The sequence below is a fragment of the Sus scrofa genome, chromosome 1 (genome assembly GCF_054392235.1).
Source record: "Sus scrofa isolate SSC_HxYL_T2T_F1_AM1 chromosome 1, Sscrofa_HxYL_maternal_Yorkshire_Landrace_v2.0, whole genome shotgun sequence".
Classification (NCBI taxonomy): Eukaryota; Metazoa; Chordata; class Mammalia; order Artiodactyla; family Suidae; genus Sus; species Sus scrofa.
The window spans coordinates 36954669-36971874 of NC_139383.1; the positions used below are offsets into that span (position 1 = coordinate 36954669).

General features: G+C 41.7%; 1 protein-coding gene across 12 annotated transcripts in view; it reads right to left on the reverse strand.

Annotated features, from left to right (window-relative positions):
* Positions 1-6285: 6285 nt before the first annotated feature.
* The window catches only part of TRMT11 (tRNA methyltransferase 11 homolog), a 70686-nt gene continuing 59765 nt past the window's right edge, over positions 6286-17206 (reverse strand). For 8 of the 12 annotated variants that reach the window (XR_014804440.1, XR_014804445.1, XR_014804408.1 and 5 more), the window contains one exon: positions 15778-16350. Coding sequence is in view for 6 of the 12 variants with exons in the window: in XM_013992584.3 (XP_013848038.1) it covers positions 16219-16350 (132 nt within the window). In the remaining 6 variants the exon portion in view is untranslated. Of the gene's footprint in view, positions 8206-15777; positions 16351-17206 lie in introns of those variants that run through there. The other 4 variants (XR_001305933.3, XR_014804419.1, XR_014804430.1 and 1 more) reach the window with 2 other exon arrangements.

Sequence of the window (17206 nt, forward strand, 5' to 3'; positions counted from 1 at the left end):
TTTGGAGCAGTGCTTATCAAATTTTAATGTTCATTTAAAACATGGGGATCTTGTTAAGATGAAGATTTTGATTTGGCAGGTCTGACATGGGGCCTGAGATTAGGCATTTCTAACAAGCCCCAGGGTGATTCTGTTGAACAGCCAAGTACCTGGGGACTAAGCCTCTTCTACCTTGCAGCTCCCCCGTGGTGATGTGTCTCTTCTCACATTATACAGTTACTCATCCAGCCCCTGCACTCCTCACGAACCCTTCCAGTAACAAGAGGTCACTTAGGCAACTTTTAGAAAGATATGGTGGGGAAGGAGATTGAAACTGCCCATGAACATGAGTCTTACAGATTTCATTTATACCAGTGCAATGGAGTGAAAGTTTGCATCCCTCCCAAATTCATATGTTGAGATCCTAACCTCAAATGCAGTGGTATAAGGAGGTGGGGACTTTGGGAGGTGCCTAGGTCATAGGATGAGAGCCTCACAAATAGGATTAGTGTCCTTCGAAAAGAGACCCTAGAGAGTTGCCTTGCCCCTTCTGCCATGTGAGGACACATTGAGAATATAACTGTTTGTGAACAAGATGTCTGGCTCTCACCAGACACCGAATCTGCCAGCATTTTGATCGTGAACTTCTCAGCCTCCAGAACTATAAGAAATAAATTTCTGTTATTTGTAAGTCACCCAGTCTGTGGTTTTCTGACATAGGAGCCCAAACAGACTGAGACACCAAGTGATCCCATTTCCCTGAGCATAACTCTACATAGTGTCCTGTGACCTAAAAAGCAGACCACAAGTGGTTTATGTTGCTTTCTCAAAATGCTGTCTGACTCGGAATTCTAATATACTGACTTACCACCAGCCCTTAAAAATGGGGCATTGTCTGTCATCGGAGTTGGGGAATTCATTTCTCGATCAAAGGGAAAAAGGGAACTCTGAAACAAATCTATTGTGTGCCTGCTGGACAGAGCCCAGGCCTTGTCCTCACCTCTGGCAGTGACTGGCTACATCCTGTGAGCAGGGCCAACCCAGACCCTCTGGATGCTGTGAGGTGCTTTTATCTGCACCTTGTCACAGATGCACTGAGTGACAGAACATGGAGTGAATGGCCTATTCTCTCTGTAGAGACAGAGTCAACAGTGTTCTTGTAGCACACTTGGCCTTACTTGCCTGAAGGAGAGTGAGGGCACCATACACACCCCCTCTGGCATTTCACTTCCCTCTGTGGACAGCTAGAGCTGGAGAGCCAGTGATAAGATAAAAGTAAAACAGAAACAGTGGATGTCAGGTTCTGAGGCGAAGTATTATTTTTAGAGCTTCTAGGTAGCAGAGTAGCTAATCCTAAGGGGAAAGCAACTTCTCCATTTTTAAATTTGATTTCTTGACCTAAGGTTCTGAATTTAAGAAATTAAAAAAAAATCTTACAACCAGGTCTAGGTTGGGTCAATGGCATGAAGAAAGGAAGAAGAAAACAGAACCTGCTCATGAAGAATAAAAGTGGTAATGCATTTGAAATAAAATCCTTAGGGTTTATATCATCTTTCTCTGAGTCTTGATGGTCCTTGATTATTCATTTTTACTAGAATGCTGGTGAGCAGAGGGCTCATGGAAACATCATAGCCAGCAGAAATATTTCTCATCCACATTTCCATTGACTGTGATTTTTTTCCCTCTTCCTGCCCTCTATATAAATTTTCTGAATATAAAGGCCTTATAGTTTCTTGAGAAAATGATTTAATTCCATACAGCCAAACACTATGGTTAGGTATTTAGAACACCAAGAGGAATGGGCCAGAGGCCTTAACCCTGGAAAAACTTACAGTCCATAGGAGACAACAGCTAATAGCTATTGGTAGCAGAGTGTAAGGGTCAAAAGTACAGACCTCGTCAGTCAGTGGCAGGTTCAAATCCTATCTCTAACCTTACTCATCATTAAACCACTGTCTTCACTTTGTTTCTATGAATTTCATTTTCCTCATTTGTAAAAAGGATATAATTCCTGGGGCATAGAATGACCATGAAGACTAAGTATTCCATAAAAAGCACTTATCACAATTATCAATCTATTAAATATTTGGTATATACTAGTAATTACTATCATCAGAGTTTGCAGCCCACTAAATTTCCTCACACCCAGCCTCTGCCTCTATCCACTCACTGTTTTTCCCTACTATTCATGTTTTTGTCCTGTTTATAAGAGCTACCATAGACACTCATTTTAGCCACATGATCCCCGGTACAAAACACTTTGAGAGAGTAAGGAGGAATGCCCTGAATTGTGTGCTATACGATTGGCTTGCACCACCTCTGGGATATTTCTTAGTCCAGAATTTTGGAAGAGAAACACAGACATCTAGTAACTAACTTAAATTATAGTAAAGCTATTACCTGCCACATCTTTGGCCATCAATAGGGAGACAGTGGTGCTGACAGAGAGCAGAGCAGAGATCCAGTACATGCAGAGGCATAAAAGGGAATAACCTCAAGACCCAAGGAAGGCTCCTAGACCCCTCTGAGGTACAATAACAAAATCCAGCCAACTCCATCATCTGCATTGGCCTTATCCTTTTGAAATACCACTGGGGAGATGGAACTGCCCAGCTAAGCCTCTCAATCCTCACCTGCCCTTTAGCAAAGATGCTCTAGTAGAAAGACTTTGAAGACAACCAGGCCCATAAGGACATAATCTCTTAGGCCACTAGGTCTTGACCTAGGTTCCTTGAACTCCACTGCTGTCAAAAAGCTAAAACCATCCCACATACAGATGGTGGGTTTGACTGACTGAAGACAATGGTGTAAATGACACATATTCTGCGTTTTTCCTGAAGACTAACTGCTGCCTGAGCAGAAGCATTTTAACAATTTTAATTATTACCAAACCCATTACAAAGCTCCTGGTGTTTATGCATTTAAAACAATGTGTTTAATCAAGCCTGTTTGGTTCATTGATTACTCTGATTTCTCCTAGAACACGGTGTTCAGAGCTCTGATTTCTATTCAATACTGACCAAAAAGCCACCAATCCCTTCCAAACAGTGGGGCACTCTAAACTTCCCCAGAGATCCCCTCACAGAGCAATGAATAGAAACAGTGTCTCCACCCAGACATCACAATATAATTCACCAAAACACACTCTTTGAAAAGCGTCTGATTTTCCCCTAATATACGGATGATAAATAACTTCAAAGAAAGCTTAACACATAGGACTTCGATTCCCAGCATCAGAAAGTCACGACAGACCACAGGCACCAGCAGACTGGAGTAACCTTTATTTCTTGCCACAGAGAAATGGAGAAAAGGAAAGAGGGAGAAAGGAGGCGGTAAAAACCTGCAACCTTGGACACTCTTCCAGACATCCTGGGGCTCTGCTTAGGCTTCCTTGTAAAGGAAAATTAATGCTCAAAACAGGTTTATCATTTATCAACTCTCCACATGTTAATAATGGTCTCTTTTTTAAAAAAAGAAATCTATGAAGGGCATAAAATGAGGGTTCCCTTTGACAAAAGTACACTGGAGTTCATTGACCAGGGGGCATTGGTCTTGCCCACGTACACAAAGGGCTCTCTCTGGCACCACCCAAGACTCAGGGGGCTGACTACCCTGAGCTGCTATCTGCACTAGACATAGCCTTTCCGGGGGCCAGGTGCAGGCACGCACAAGTCAAAGCTCTCCTTATCTCCCTCCCCCCTTCCTATCTTCTGCGGATAAACAAGGGCTCCAGCCCCAGCTATCAGGCCAGTTTCTCTTCACACATGCATATTCAACTGCACAGCAAGTCTGCATTCCTTCCAGAAGCATAGCTTCCTCGGAAAGAAAAGGGCGTACGTTGCCTCAGGGAGGATGGTGACATCCATCCTGAAGAAACGGCCCTACAGCAGAATGTCTTTTCTCCCAACTCACCCGTTTTTCAAAGTAACCTTGACCAGATCGTTTCTTGATTGGAAACCACTCACTCTGCGAACCAGAAAGGAGTCAAGCAGCCCAGGAAACAAGCCTCAGCTGACCCCAAAGGTGGAGGCTCAGAGAGCTACAAAAGAAGTCGCATTCTTTGCTTAGTTATGCACCTACGGCAGGACACTGCTTCTGTTAGGTGATGGGAGGGCTCAAGAAAGGATTTGAAAACTGACAGGAAATAAATCCAGCCTTTATCTTTTCCTATTGGGCCCAATCACCCCTCCACATCTCTTCATTGGAAGCTTTGAAATTACATGAAAGGCTGTCTTAGACAAGAGCCTGGACAATCCGACTCCTTCCCCTGACAAACACGCCTGATGGGTTTAGCTTTAGGCTCTGGGTGTCCTCTTCCCTTACAGAATAATCTTTCAAAATGCATTCATACATATCTTGTCAATAGACTCTCATTCCAGGGGAAATAGCTAAGGAGAGATGATTATTTTTAGGTGAACAGTGAGAAATAGTCACGGATGAAGTCAGAGCTCTCCAGATGGGGCTGGGATGGACTTCCTAACTTCTGGTCCTTTTGTCACCAGCAAAGCCTGTCGACAACTCCTGGGAAATAAAAATAGAATCTGAGTAACAAAATAAAATCTAACCTTTGTCCTTTTCCTTTGTGCTTAGCCTAGTTTCACTTGCTGATGAGGTGCTCCGTGCAGAGGCCTTGCGGCAGTCTCTTCAGACCAGCATTCCCACCAAGCAAGGGCTGAGCTAATGCCTCAGCTCAGGACCAGGTGCAGCGGCGCACGACACCGCAATGCAAGATGGCGGCGAACGCGGGCAGAGAATCTGTGCCCGGAGCTAAGGTCTGGAGCCCCGAGCAGCACAGCTGCGCTTGCGCCAGACCTGTGCGAACACTGCCCAACCCCCACCCCCACCCCCTGCCGCCGCTTCCCCATGAGGACCCGACCAAGCAGCCCTGCTGCACCCGCTGGCCCGGGAGGACGTGGACTCCGGGAGCTCTCATCTCTCCATTCTCTGATCAAAGGATAAAACTTTCCTTTGCTTCTGAACTGAATTCAGTCTCATTTTGGCTCGAACCATACTGGGCAGGAAGACCCCCGTTGGGGAGACCGGAAAGGGTCAGTCACACACTTTGTTCTTGCTGTGGTTCCGCATGGGTGTTGCAATCATGGCTTCGCAGTCGGACTGTCCTATGTTACTGGACATTGAGCTAAGCCATCTGTGATGGGAGCTGTCTCCAGGGCAGGGAGATGGGTGCTTAAGGGACCCACTGGGAGGGAAGGAAACTTCACTGGGTATACCCTTTTGAAATTTTTTTTTTTTTTTTTTAAGAACTGGAGAAGTTTATAGAACATGAAGGAAGCGTAAAAAAGATGATTGTAGAGCTTTATACGGGGAAATACGAACATGTAAAGAAAATGGTTAAGGCATGAAAAGAAATACACACCAAAGGAAAAATTTTTTCAGTTCTTTTAGGAGTGAATATATCCCCAGCCTATCTCCCCACCATTCCCAACCTCACTAGTACCCCAGCAAGAGAAAAGTATACTGAAAGTGCTACAGTCAAGCTTTTTTTTGTTTGCTATTCTTGCTTTTCTTTTTAAGTACCAGAATTTGGAACACAGAATAAATATGATTTTTAATAGTGTAACAAAAATGAGCTTAACCAGGAGTTTCTGTTGTGGCTCAGTGGTTAACAAATCCGACTAGGAACCAGGAGGTTGAGGGTTCGATCCCTGCCCTTGCTCAGTGGGTTAGGGATCCGGCATTGCCGTGAGCTGTGGTGTAGGTTGCAGACAAGGCTCGGATCCCTCGTTGCTGTGGCTCTGGCGTAGGCTGGCAGCTAGAGCTCCGATTCAACCCCTAGCCTGGGAACCTCCATATGTCACGGGAGCGGCCCAAGAAAATGGCAAAAAGACAAAAAAAAAAAAAAAAAAAAAAAAAAAGAGCTTAACCAAAGACTGACTATGAAGTTTTCAGCCCAAGAAAGACACATTATAACATCTTTTTGTCCAGTGTGGTTGGTGGTTGGTATGTATCAGGCATGCAATAAATGCAGTAAGTGTTGAAGGAGAGGCAAAAAGTAAATGATAGAGGGAAAGGGACCAGAAAGGTAAAGAAGGATGACAAACAAGGACTGCTATGGGGAGTTCATCTTGCCTTCCCTTTCGTCATTATGGTTGGGTTTTTAAAGGGTCATCAGAATATGATGACCAAAAGGAAAAAATAAAGCTGGATGCTCTTGGTAGGTTACTTCAAGGAGATGGGAAAGAGAAGTGCTGGCAATTCTGAGCCATTTTCCTTCAGGGAACCCTCCATGTCTTTGATGCCAGAACAATGGACCCCAAGGCAAAGCTCCAAAACAAAGCACCAGTATTTGAATCACAAAACATTTTTTATTTATGACAAATTCCTTGAGGTTGATCAGTAAAATATCCTTTATGTATATTGCTAGGATTTCAAAATCATGACACTTCAACAGCTCATTTGTCTTGGAATAGAGAAGCAGCTCCCGGAGACAGGGTTTGTGTTTGTCCTTGGAAATAAGGACACATACGAGCTGGCAACTCAGTCTTTATTTTCATCAGCTTGCTCTTCTGCAGGCCCACACCGTCAGCACTGTGTGAAGAGTGAAACCAATAAAAATCATCTCCCTCAATGCAGGAGGCCAACTTAAGATTGTTTCTTGGCTCTGGGGCAAGTATCTGTCAGTCAGGATCAGGGAGGTTTGGGCTGCATTTAGCCAGGAAATCTCTCACACAGTGTAACTGGGAACTTAGGAAGGCTTTAGGCTGAAGAAACTGAGGCTCCCAGGTGGTAAGGCTTTGCTTCAAGCCGCCTTGAGTATGTGGCTTGCTGCACTCAGAGGTCATTAACTGAGACCCAGAACCAAGGGAGGAAGAGACCCTCGAGCGAGGGCAAAGCCACAAACTCCACCACCATAGGACCTTTGTCAAGGAAGTCATGCACCTCAACGGCGTGCCATTTTGTAAGACGCTAAAACTTCCTGAAGAGCTTTGACAGCAGCATAAGGGAACAGTCATCACAGAGAGGGAGTTCTCCCGGTTCAAGCCCAGACTCTCTAGCAAGGCAAGTAAGTGCTTCATGATCTGGCCCTAATTTCCTCTCCAGCTTCAATTCTTCTCTTCATCCAACACATTGAGCTTAGCTCCAGGCATACAAACTACTGGAATTGTTATCCAAATGTGATTTTCCAGATGCTGATCCTTCTGCATGGAATCTCTGTTCTGCCCTCACCCCCGACATCATTTGGAAATTTCTACTCCTCCTTCTTCAGGAGTCTACCTATATGTCATCCTCTCTCAAAGTCTTCCTAGATCCAATCCTTTCCCACCCCTTGTATTTAAAAAAGGAGATTTTACGATTATTCAGGTATGGTGAGACCAACAGCTCAGAATACAATTGCCATTGAAAAGATAGTTTGTTCCTCAAAGTTCCCAAGAGGGCATGCCTTGTCATGCAGGGTCACACAAGTTGGTCAGAGGGCAGAGGGGAATGAGGGGAAAATGTGGGCAAGAGTCTTTATTGGGGTTCCCATAGTAACAAGGGGCAAAGCAGGGTGAGCAGGCTGGGGATTGGCTAGTGTAAATAGTTTCAGTGGTCTCTGGGGTGTAGGGTCTGTCCCTAGATGCCTGTACCTAGCCCTCAAGTGATTATGACATGGGAATGGTGGCCCAGAGTGTAAGAACCTGAGCCTGAGGTTGGGGGTGCGGGGGAGGCATATCTGGGCTCTTGGCTGCTTTGTTTGCATAACGCATATGAGGCACATTTGCAGGAGTCCTTTACTACCTCTAGGAATTGGCTGGCCTGGAAGGAGCAGTCTCTGCTGGGTCAGCAAGGCTCCACAAGTCAAAATAACAGAAACATATGGTTAACACACCTACACTGTTTGAAGTGGTTAATTGCTCCTCTTGTACTCACCCTGGACTTAGCCTCTGGAAAGACTGACTGCTATTTGAATTGACCACTTACCTCTGTTTACTACCATCTGTAGCCCATGCGACTATAAGCTCATAGAGGATGGGGCTGTGTCTTTTTCATTGTTGAGAACGGCAGCAAAGTATACAGAGATCAACTTGATAGGCTTCCAAGTCTAGCTCTGGGTTCTGTGGCACCTGCTGAGGGCTGGGTCTCCTGGACCAGTCACAGCTCGTAGATACACATCATGGCCTCCCATAGAAGCCTCACTCATTTCACGGCACTCATCTTGCCCTTCTTCCTTAGGAACCCACTTTGCATCGTGCAAATTCCTCTCTTTGGGTTCAGAAAGCCAAACTGGAGGCAAAAACAAAGTTCTGTCATTTTTAGATTCTTGATCTGTTTCTCCAAAACTAAGAAAGCAAGCAAGCTAACAAAGACAAAAATTTTTAAATAAACTTTTGACTATTTTGCTCCAAAAGATGACTGTTTGTAGAATTAACTGTCAAGGGACCTCATGACATTTCCTGGCAGGATTTCTGTGTGAAGCTTTCAACTAGTCAGTTTAATCCAAATTAGTAGGAGCTTCAGAAAAGATTTTTGGCCCAGCTGGGAAGAGGTTTTGTCCTGAAGTCTGCCAAATGCATAAGAATAAATAAAAAGATGGTAGAGAGATATTGGGATTTGGGTCCAACAGTTTTTAGTAAGTGAAAAAATCAAAACCCCCAATCTAATTAAAAATTTCCCCATTTTTGGCCTACTTTGTAAATTCTATGTTGCTTCCCCAAAACTATTACAGAGTTATTTTAAAAAGAGAAAGGAGAAGTATTTTTAATTTTAAAAGAGAAGGATTAGAGTGAAAAAAACAAAAACAAAAACAAAAAACCTGAGTTTTTCCTTTTCTACATCCAAAGTCCAAACAGTGGTGGCCTGTGTGTTTCTTTAGCAGGCTGGTCATGCAAGAAACTAACAACAGCTCATCATTTTTTTAAGTTCTAACTCTATGATGAGTTACAACAACAAATGGAATGCATGCACCTATCTATGTGCATGGGTAGAAGCACAGGTAGAAGCACATCACCCCAAAGCCAGTGTTGTTCTCTGCAGCTTCCAGTACAGTGTAATGCAGTGACTTCATCTCATTAGTAATACGAGTATAATCTTACTGAAATAATTTTTGAATTGCCTGATCCAGTCTCATGGGTACTGGGTCATGCCAATTCTCTTTGCTAAACATACATATCATTCAGGGCGACAATGCAACAGAATGAACCTTAGAGCTGTAGAGTAGCTCTTGTCTCATGCAGGTCACATATGCAATCGTTCTCCAGCTGTTGGTCTTGAATACTCAACAGCCTGCTGTGCAGTTCTCTGTGCCTGTTTCATAGGCTTCTCATTTCCAAGATGTCCAATCTTAAACACTTGCTTTTTCCACCTTCCGGCTTGTGTCCTGCCATCCACCCAGTCACCCAGTTGGAACTCTGGACATCACTCATCACTCATCCCTGTGTCCAATCAATTGCTAGCACCTGCTCATTTCAACTTCCAAATATCCCACATTCAATCCTTACTACTACTGCTCTAGTTAAGATCATTACATCTCTAACCTGGATGGATGACTGCAGCAACCTTCTGACTAGCATTCCAGATTCTAGTCTATCTCCCTCCATTCTAAGCCACTATCACTGGAATGATGGTGATAGACCAAGCCTGATAATATCCACTTCCCACTGAAAATCCTGGGTGGGGGTCGGGGGCAGAAAGCCCTGCCATAATCTCTCTTACTTTGTTGATTCCCAGGTCACACACCACCCTTAAGTGATTCTAAATTGTACATAATTTCCCTACACACCATGATCTTTCTATGCCTTTGCATCAACCAATCACCAGCAGGCAAGCCTTAGAACAGGTATAACAGGAAAAGAACTACAGCACACCTATCTGTACAGGGAATAGCAGTTACCATTAAAACAAAATAGGAATAAAAATTACATTTTGGGGGGGATCGGGAGGAAGATGGAAAGAGAAGAAAAATTAAAGAGAAATCAGCTGAAAATACTGGTTTTCCTGCTTCAAAATGAATAAAGCATACCAGGTAGAGGAGTCTTATTTTGGACAAAACAGTCACAGCTCCCTCTTCGGTACTGGTTTCCCAGCCTGAGGCTCAAGCTATTGATCACAAACTGTCTCTGAATTGAAACCCACCAATTACAAGACTTAGGTGTCAGACAGAGGACAAAATACTGCACTATTCAGAGCTAACTCTGGAGTGATGTACTAAGCCTTTCTGAGAAGGCTTGATAAATGACTGCCAGAGAAAACACCGAACAATGTAGAGAAAATTTCCAAAGCTCAAAAATTCCAGATGCCTGTGGATGGTAGGAAGCATGGAAAGTCTATCAAATACCTTGACTATCAGCCCATGGTTGAGTGGCTTTTGCAATAAAAGGTATAATACCATTGTCATACCAAATGGTCCAGAAAGCCAAACACGTGACACCGATTAGTTCCAAAGTGGTGTGGCTGAAGTCAACTAATCAGACTGGAACAGTAACACTGTAACCTGAGAAAGTGCCAACAGCAGTGACATACAACCAACAGCTCTGAGAGTGGGGGCAAAGATCTGAAATAATCGTCTGCCAGAAGTAGGCTGGCCAACACTCTGTGCGATGTGGTCTCCTTTACCGCAAAGCAATCAGGTCTACTTTTGGCAGGAGTCTCAAGTCTGGCACCAAATGGTAGCTCTGCATCAGAAACACAGTCCTTTACTTTGTGTCCTAGCCATACACTGGTGGATGTGCTGCCCTGTGCAGGACAGTCATGGCAATCTGGGTGCTGCTGACCTAGCCAACATCTTCATTCTAGTCGGTCTCATCAGGGAATGACCCAGACAGCTCTGTCAGCAGCCACAATCTGTTTCCACTGTTTGTAGCCCCTAAGGAAGTGTGTCTTTAACCTGCCAATTTGTAGTTTTCCAAGGGACAGACCAAACTGCAGGTCGTTAGCAACAGCCTGAGTTAGAAAAACATAACAAGGCTCAGCACAGAGGGTACTGGCTGAAGTAACGAAAACAGCTTTGAGTTCTGCCCATGGATCAGATCAACCACATGCATTTTCAGGTCAGTGTACCTGGTGCTGAGACTGAGGCAGCCGTAGCAGCTCATTGAACACCATGGGGTTTTGGTTTGGCCAATCCATCGGTGAAAGAAGCAGCAGGCTTTTAGGGGAATCTCCTGATTATAACTTAAATGTATTTTTAAACCCTCCCAAATGAAACCTTTATAAATCAAAGACACCACTGAGCCATTCCCTTCATTTCAGGCAGTGGAATGGGGGATCAATTTTCCCTTCATGGATAGCAGCCATTTTTTTATGTAAATCCAAGATGCAACAAAGTCTAAGCCAGCTGCATTCTTGAATATACTAGTTCCATCTGACAAGTGAGGCTTGTTGGGTTCTTCTCATCTTGGTAATCGTGAGTCTATTTGATCCACTCCACATTGGAAGTATGAGGTTGGATGGCTCAGGTGTTCAGTTTTGATGAGAGTAGTTTGCTGATGGTGTTTCTTTTTCCTTTTCTTTTTTGCCACTCTTGGGGCATATGGAAGTTTCAGGCTAGGGGTTGAATTGGAGCTGCAGCTGCCAGCCTACACCACAGCCACAGCAACGCCAGATCTGAGCCTCATCTGCGACCTACACCACAGCTCACGGCAATGCCAGATCCTTAACTCACTGAGCAAAGCCAGGGATCAAACCCACATCCTCATGGATAACAGTCAGGTTTGTTACCACTAAGCTACGATGGGAACTCTGCTAATGGTGTTTTTCTGCTTTGGAGGAGGGAGAGGAAGTAGAGACCCTCTCTCTACCAAGGATGCTCACCCATCCACCAAGACAGTCTAGGATACAGGGTGTCAGTGCCTCCTTAATAAGATACACAGAAATGCAAGACTTCTAAGGCGAATTGACTCCCAACAAGTAAAAACTATAGAAAAATAATGCAAAAAGTTTGCTATTTGTGCTGGAAGCACTCAGACTTGTGAAGATATTCCAGTCCACGATTTATAAACAAACAAAATATAAAAGAGCCTTTACAGATTTTTAAGCTCACCAATACCAGCTCTGACCATCATGATCCATTTCACAAATGTACTCCTTAGATACAATACATGGGCAGTCCGACAATATGTGGGCAGTCTGTTAAAGCCCAAGCAAAGTACCATTTCATTTCCAATTTTAATTTTCTCCTCTGCCTTTAAAAAATCTTGACTAACTTCACACATAAGCCCAACTAATCTTCACTGCTAGATGTTAGACAAAATAAAGAGTTCTTCTGATAAGCCCTCAAGAGAGAGTCAGGAAGCCTTGATTAAAAGAGAGATTTTAAAGTCACTGAGGTCAAAGCAGATTCATTTTGGGTGATTCAGTTTGGCATCATTGTGATATGACTATCTTAGCAAGAACATTCAAATTCTAGAACAAAAATATACTAAGCACATCCTAATATTCCAAGAAATAAGACTAGCAGTTACACAAAGTGAAGCTGGTTTATCTTAACAGTCATCTATTAAGCCTATTTTGTTTTATGATCCCAGCTTCTTAAGAGACTGCCATGAGAATTTAGCCCCCTCCCCCCAAAAGCCTGTCTACAATGGCTCATGAAGGAAAGGATAAGAGCCAAATTCCAGGTTGGCCTCAGTTATGTCTAAATGTCAACTTGCTTATCCCACATAGTGAAGCATATGAACATCCTGAGGCAGACCTCTGCTTAAGGGAATAGGGTCAGGTTCCCTAGTAAGCTTTGGCCAAAGGATAGCCAGGAATGTGCTGTCTCTGATTCTATGGCTCGATAGAATCACAGATATGTTTATCATTCCGTTACAATTCTTTACACTCTAGACCTTATGTTCTCAAACCACTCTGTTTTAGAGAAGATCTCAGTGTTTTATAAAGTACAAACATCATCAGTCTAGTGTTATTGTGCTCATGTGTATGTTCTGGGTTAAGGCACTTTTTAATGTTTGGATTATAAACCACATTACTTGATAAATATCTGAGAAAAAAGGGAGTGGGTGAGTTGGAAATCAAAGTAGACTTCACTTATTCTATGAATACAATTCTTCTAAGAAGAAAGATTCTTACAAGCGTTTAGTTTTCTAAATAACTTTATAATGGAGCAAAACCATGCTCTTGTAAAAAGAGCCAAAGTCCTTATTCTGGTGTAATTTACTCCTTTTTGGTCAAACAGGAAAAATTAACAGTAAGGTCATCATTTCCTCAGCAACATCCACCTCCATTTCCACCCCTATGTTCCATGAATGAATTTATTTATTTATGTTTTATCTACAAAGGATTTTTTTCCCTGTACCATTAACATCAGCTTAGTTCCATTGTGCTTTATCAAGGGAGATTAGAATGGCATAGAAAGATCACTTCCCTGCAAAAGTGTCACCTCCAGTGTCCAGCAAATAAACATTGTTTTATTACTCTTCTCTTTGGATCAGCAATACTTGATAACACTTCCAGCATGGGTTAGTTTTTTAACCCAAAATGACTAAGGCCTTTGATTCAAGAGTCAAATTTGCTTATTTGGCATCTAGATAATATAACCTTAACATCTAATTTCCTGATGTTAAACAAAAGTCAAGGAGTTCTCCTGCAGCACAGGAGGTTAAGGATCTGGCATTGTCACTGAAGTGGCTTGGGTTGCTGCTATGGTGCAAGTTCAACCCCTGGCAAAGGAACTTTCTCATGCCACAGGTGTGGCCAGAAAAAAAAAAAAAAAAAAAAAAAAAAAAAGAAGCCAAATTCCTGATTCTTTCATTGTAAGAGTATAAAGCATATTACCTCAAAATTGTCTGTCCCAAACTTTTAAAGCCTATTTTTCATCCAGTAACATAAACACATTTAAAAGCATCTGTGCATCTGTAATGCACCTCGTATATGAGCACAAACTCTACTTTTCCCTACCAACCTTGAAATAAAGTCCGTTTGTTGTAATCACCACTCTTCTTAAACATGTAGGGAATACCAAATTTTAAGTGAGTTTTCTCCATAAGGAAAACAGTGGTTACACTGACTTACTGCCCAGAGTTTAAATGGTTTGAAAATGTTTTATTGCTCAATCTCTGTATTTAAAGAATTAGTCATAAGGAAGTTAGTGGCAAACTGGCCCAAACGTGGGTCACCCAGGGCAGGAAGCGGCTAGAAACCTATAGCAGATTTTAAACTTTTTCAAATCTTCTGGCCACTTTGGCTAAATACCTCAAAAGACCACCTACTCCACTATTCCTGCCCAGCTATCAAAGCAGAGGAAAAAAAAAAAAATCCGCCAGAATGGATAGGAAGGAGGTTGTTTATGATCAAACACCACCAAGGTAACTGTCTGGATTTTATGGATGTTTTAATATACGCCAGAAACAAAATTACAGATTCCATCATATTATAACCATTATATAGGCCGGCCCACAGACCACCTAGGGTTCACTCACAAATTATACTGTAAATTCTTACCACAGGACTACCTAACATGCAGACATTTTACTGGATGATATTTCTACTGGTAAGTACATGAGGAATATACATAAAACGAAAGCTATCCTGGAACTGTTCTCTAACTTATGGAGAAAATGATAAAATCCTGATGCCAAAAGATAAAATCTCTCTTTTTAGAATGAGAGGATGTGTAACCTCTGCTCTAAAATCAAAGTTGGTTGAAAGTGATTGGGTTTCTTTTTCACTTCTGAGTACCAACCTTAAAATAACTGCACAAATTCACACTTTGAGTCTAGTGACATTTCAGAAATGGGAGACTGAACTTACTGATACATATGAAAATGAGCCTCACAGTATTGAAGAATTAAAGATTAGAAAGCCTCCATTAGTGAGTGGTACTAAGACAAAATTAATTTGAAATATTTTTCTAAATGTTGGACAACTTTCAAGAACTGAGTAACTAAAGTGAATGCTGTAAATTTTCCAGATCTAATTTATACTAGTTTTTGCAACAACCAAAAAAATAAAACAATGTTAAAATCTCATATTCCAAATTTAGTCAGCTACAAAGTTTCAAACCCACTCCCCACATAACCTCAAACAATTTTAAATAAGATGGCTTACAATAGAAATACTGAAAATAAATCATCCTTGAATACTTTTAGATTTTCCCCAGTGTACAAAATCACATCCAGAAACCCAAACAAAACAATCATTGAAATGTTTGAGATCGGCTGCTGAAATTCAGAGCTGCAGGATGAGAAAAGGAGAGAGAACTAAGCAGATGGTCTGCTCTCTCTCTCTGCTTGGGCAGCGCTGGTCTTCCAGAGGTCCTAAGCTCTGCATGTTCAAATTGTGAGCCCATAAAAGCCAGCAGTAACACTAATGTAATAATAATAATAGTATAAATAAAAATAGGCTCTGGTTAGAAATAGAGGATTCGTTTACTGCTGCCCTGCTGAGGTACTTTGACCACCGAAGGCAGGAAAGCTATTAGCATCCTGAATTAATGGGTATGGTGGTTTCCAAACAAGATATTTTCATGATGGACACAATGTAGACTCAGCAAAGTTTCTCCTTCAAGAAAAATATAGCTTCTATTTCAAAGAGCTCTGATTAGACCTAATACCATTAGGGAACCATCAAGGATTTGTGTTGTTGTTACTGCTTTTAACTATCGGTTACTTTCTAAACCAAAAATTGTGGGTAGTTAAGTTGACCGACAGTCAAGGTTTAGGAATGCAGGAGCAAATCCAAGGTACAGACGAGCTTCAGATGTGGACAGGCCTCAAGGAGTTTGGAATCTTTTTAGGTTGTCAGGTCCTAGCCTTTCTCATTATCACCATTATCACTGTTATTACTTGTCTGGGATTTATAAATAATAATTCATTTCCTTCATCATATCCCCCCTGAAAAGCACTGAATACTACACAATTTTAGGAATCCTCAATAAGTTTTATTAGTGAAAATGTAAATCAATTACAATCAAAGACCAAATTAAAAACATCTACTTAATGAATAAACTCTCAACCACTATTAACGGCCTATAACATATCCAGCATATACATAACATATCTGTTTAAAAAATCAATACTATTAGTTCCCTTTGTAAATTAATTACCAAAAATATAACTGTTTTCAATTTCCATAATACTTGAAAATATAAATATAAATTAAGTTCAAGAGACCACATACAACAAAACAGTCTATAAAACAAAGCTAACACTAAAAGAATTGCTGACTTTGTGGCATGTATTATGTTATATAAAATTATTCAAAACAGTACATGGTTTCTGTATCTTATACGAAAGGTCACATCCCAGATGTCTTTTCTATCGAATCCTTATTCTTTCTCCATTGTCAAAATCTTAATTTTCACTCCTGGCTAGACTTTTCTTCTTTGGCAATCCTTTTTGTTACCCCACTGAAATATTTCTCACGGAAGGAATTATGACCTTGGTATGGCAGAAAGTGATCACTCAGCAGATGTGAATACTGGTCCCGGTTCTGGTTGGTCGGAAAATACAGAAAATAAAGATGTTTGAGTTATTTCTTTAGTTAGCCTGCAGCCAAAGCAGTCACTTTACGCGAAATCTCTCTAGTACACATTTGTTTTCTTCTACTACCTGAATTAGAAATATACAACCAATTTATATATGTATCATGCTTGGGTATCCAAAGTGTTTTTACTTACTTCGTTTGATCCACAAAGTCCTCTGCACAAACTGCACAAATACTTTTACTAGGAAAATAGAGACCCAGAGAGGGCAAAAAGAATCATCCCAGGCAACAAGTGGAGACAACCACATGCATCTTCCAATTCCTAGTTCAGCACAAACGGAAACCACCTGTGACCATAAGAATTATCAAACAAGGAAGCTTCTACTCCAATGGTGTGTGCAACAAATTACTGCATCTGTATGATGCCATACAGATCAATAAAACTGGTGTGGGCTTATTACCATGCTAAGTTAATGAAATAAACTATTCCTGGCAACTTTAAGTAAATTCAGCAGATGAAGATACAGGCTGAACAAGGGATTTCCTCTCTTTCAGTCTTCAGAGACAGGTGAGGACTAGTGCTCAGACTGACATCTGGAAATTGGAAATATTAACGTGGGTTAGAATGCCATGTTTCAGCTTAGAAAACTGAGGAATACACTGAAATATCAGCATATCAGCCGAATGTCACTAGTCATCTCAAAATAAAATTTCACTTCCCATGTACTCCTGTCAATTCATATTTAATTGCACATGGATTAATGTGATTTTGAGAGTAGGTGTGGAGACAATTAGAAAATATGAAGCCTAATTCTTTATCCTGGTTTCAGTACTAAAAAGGTATCTACAGATATACCTGGAT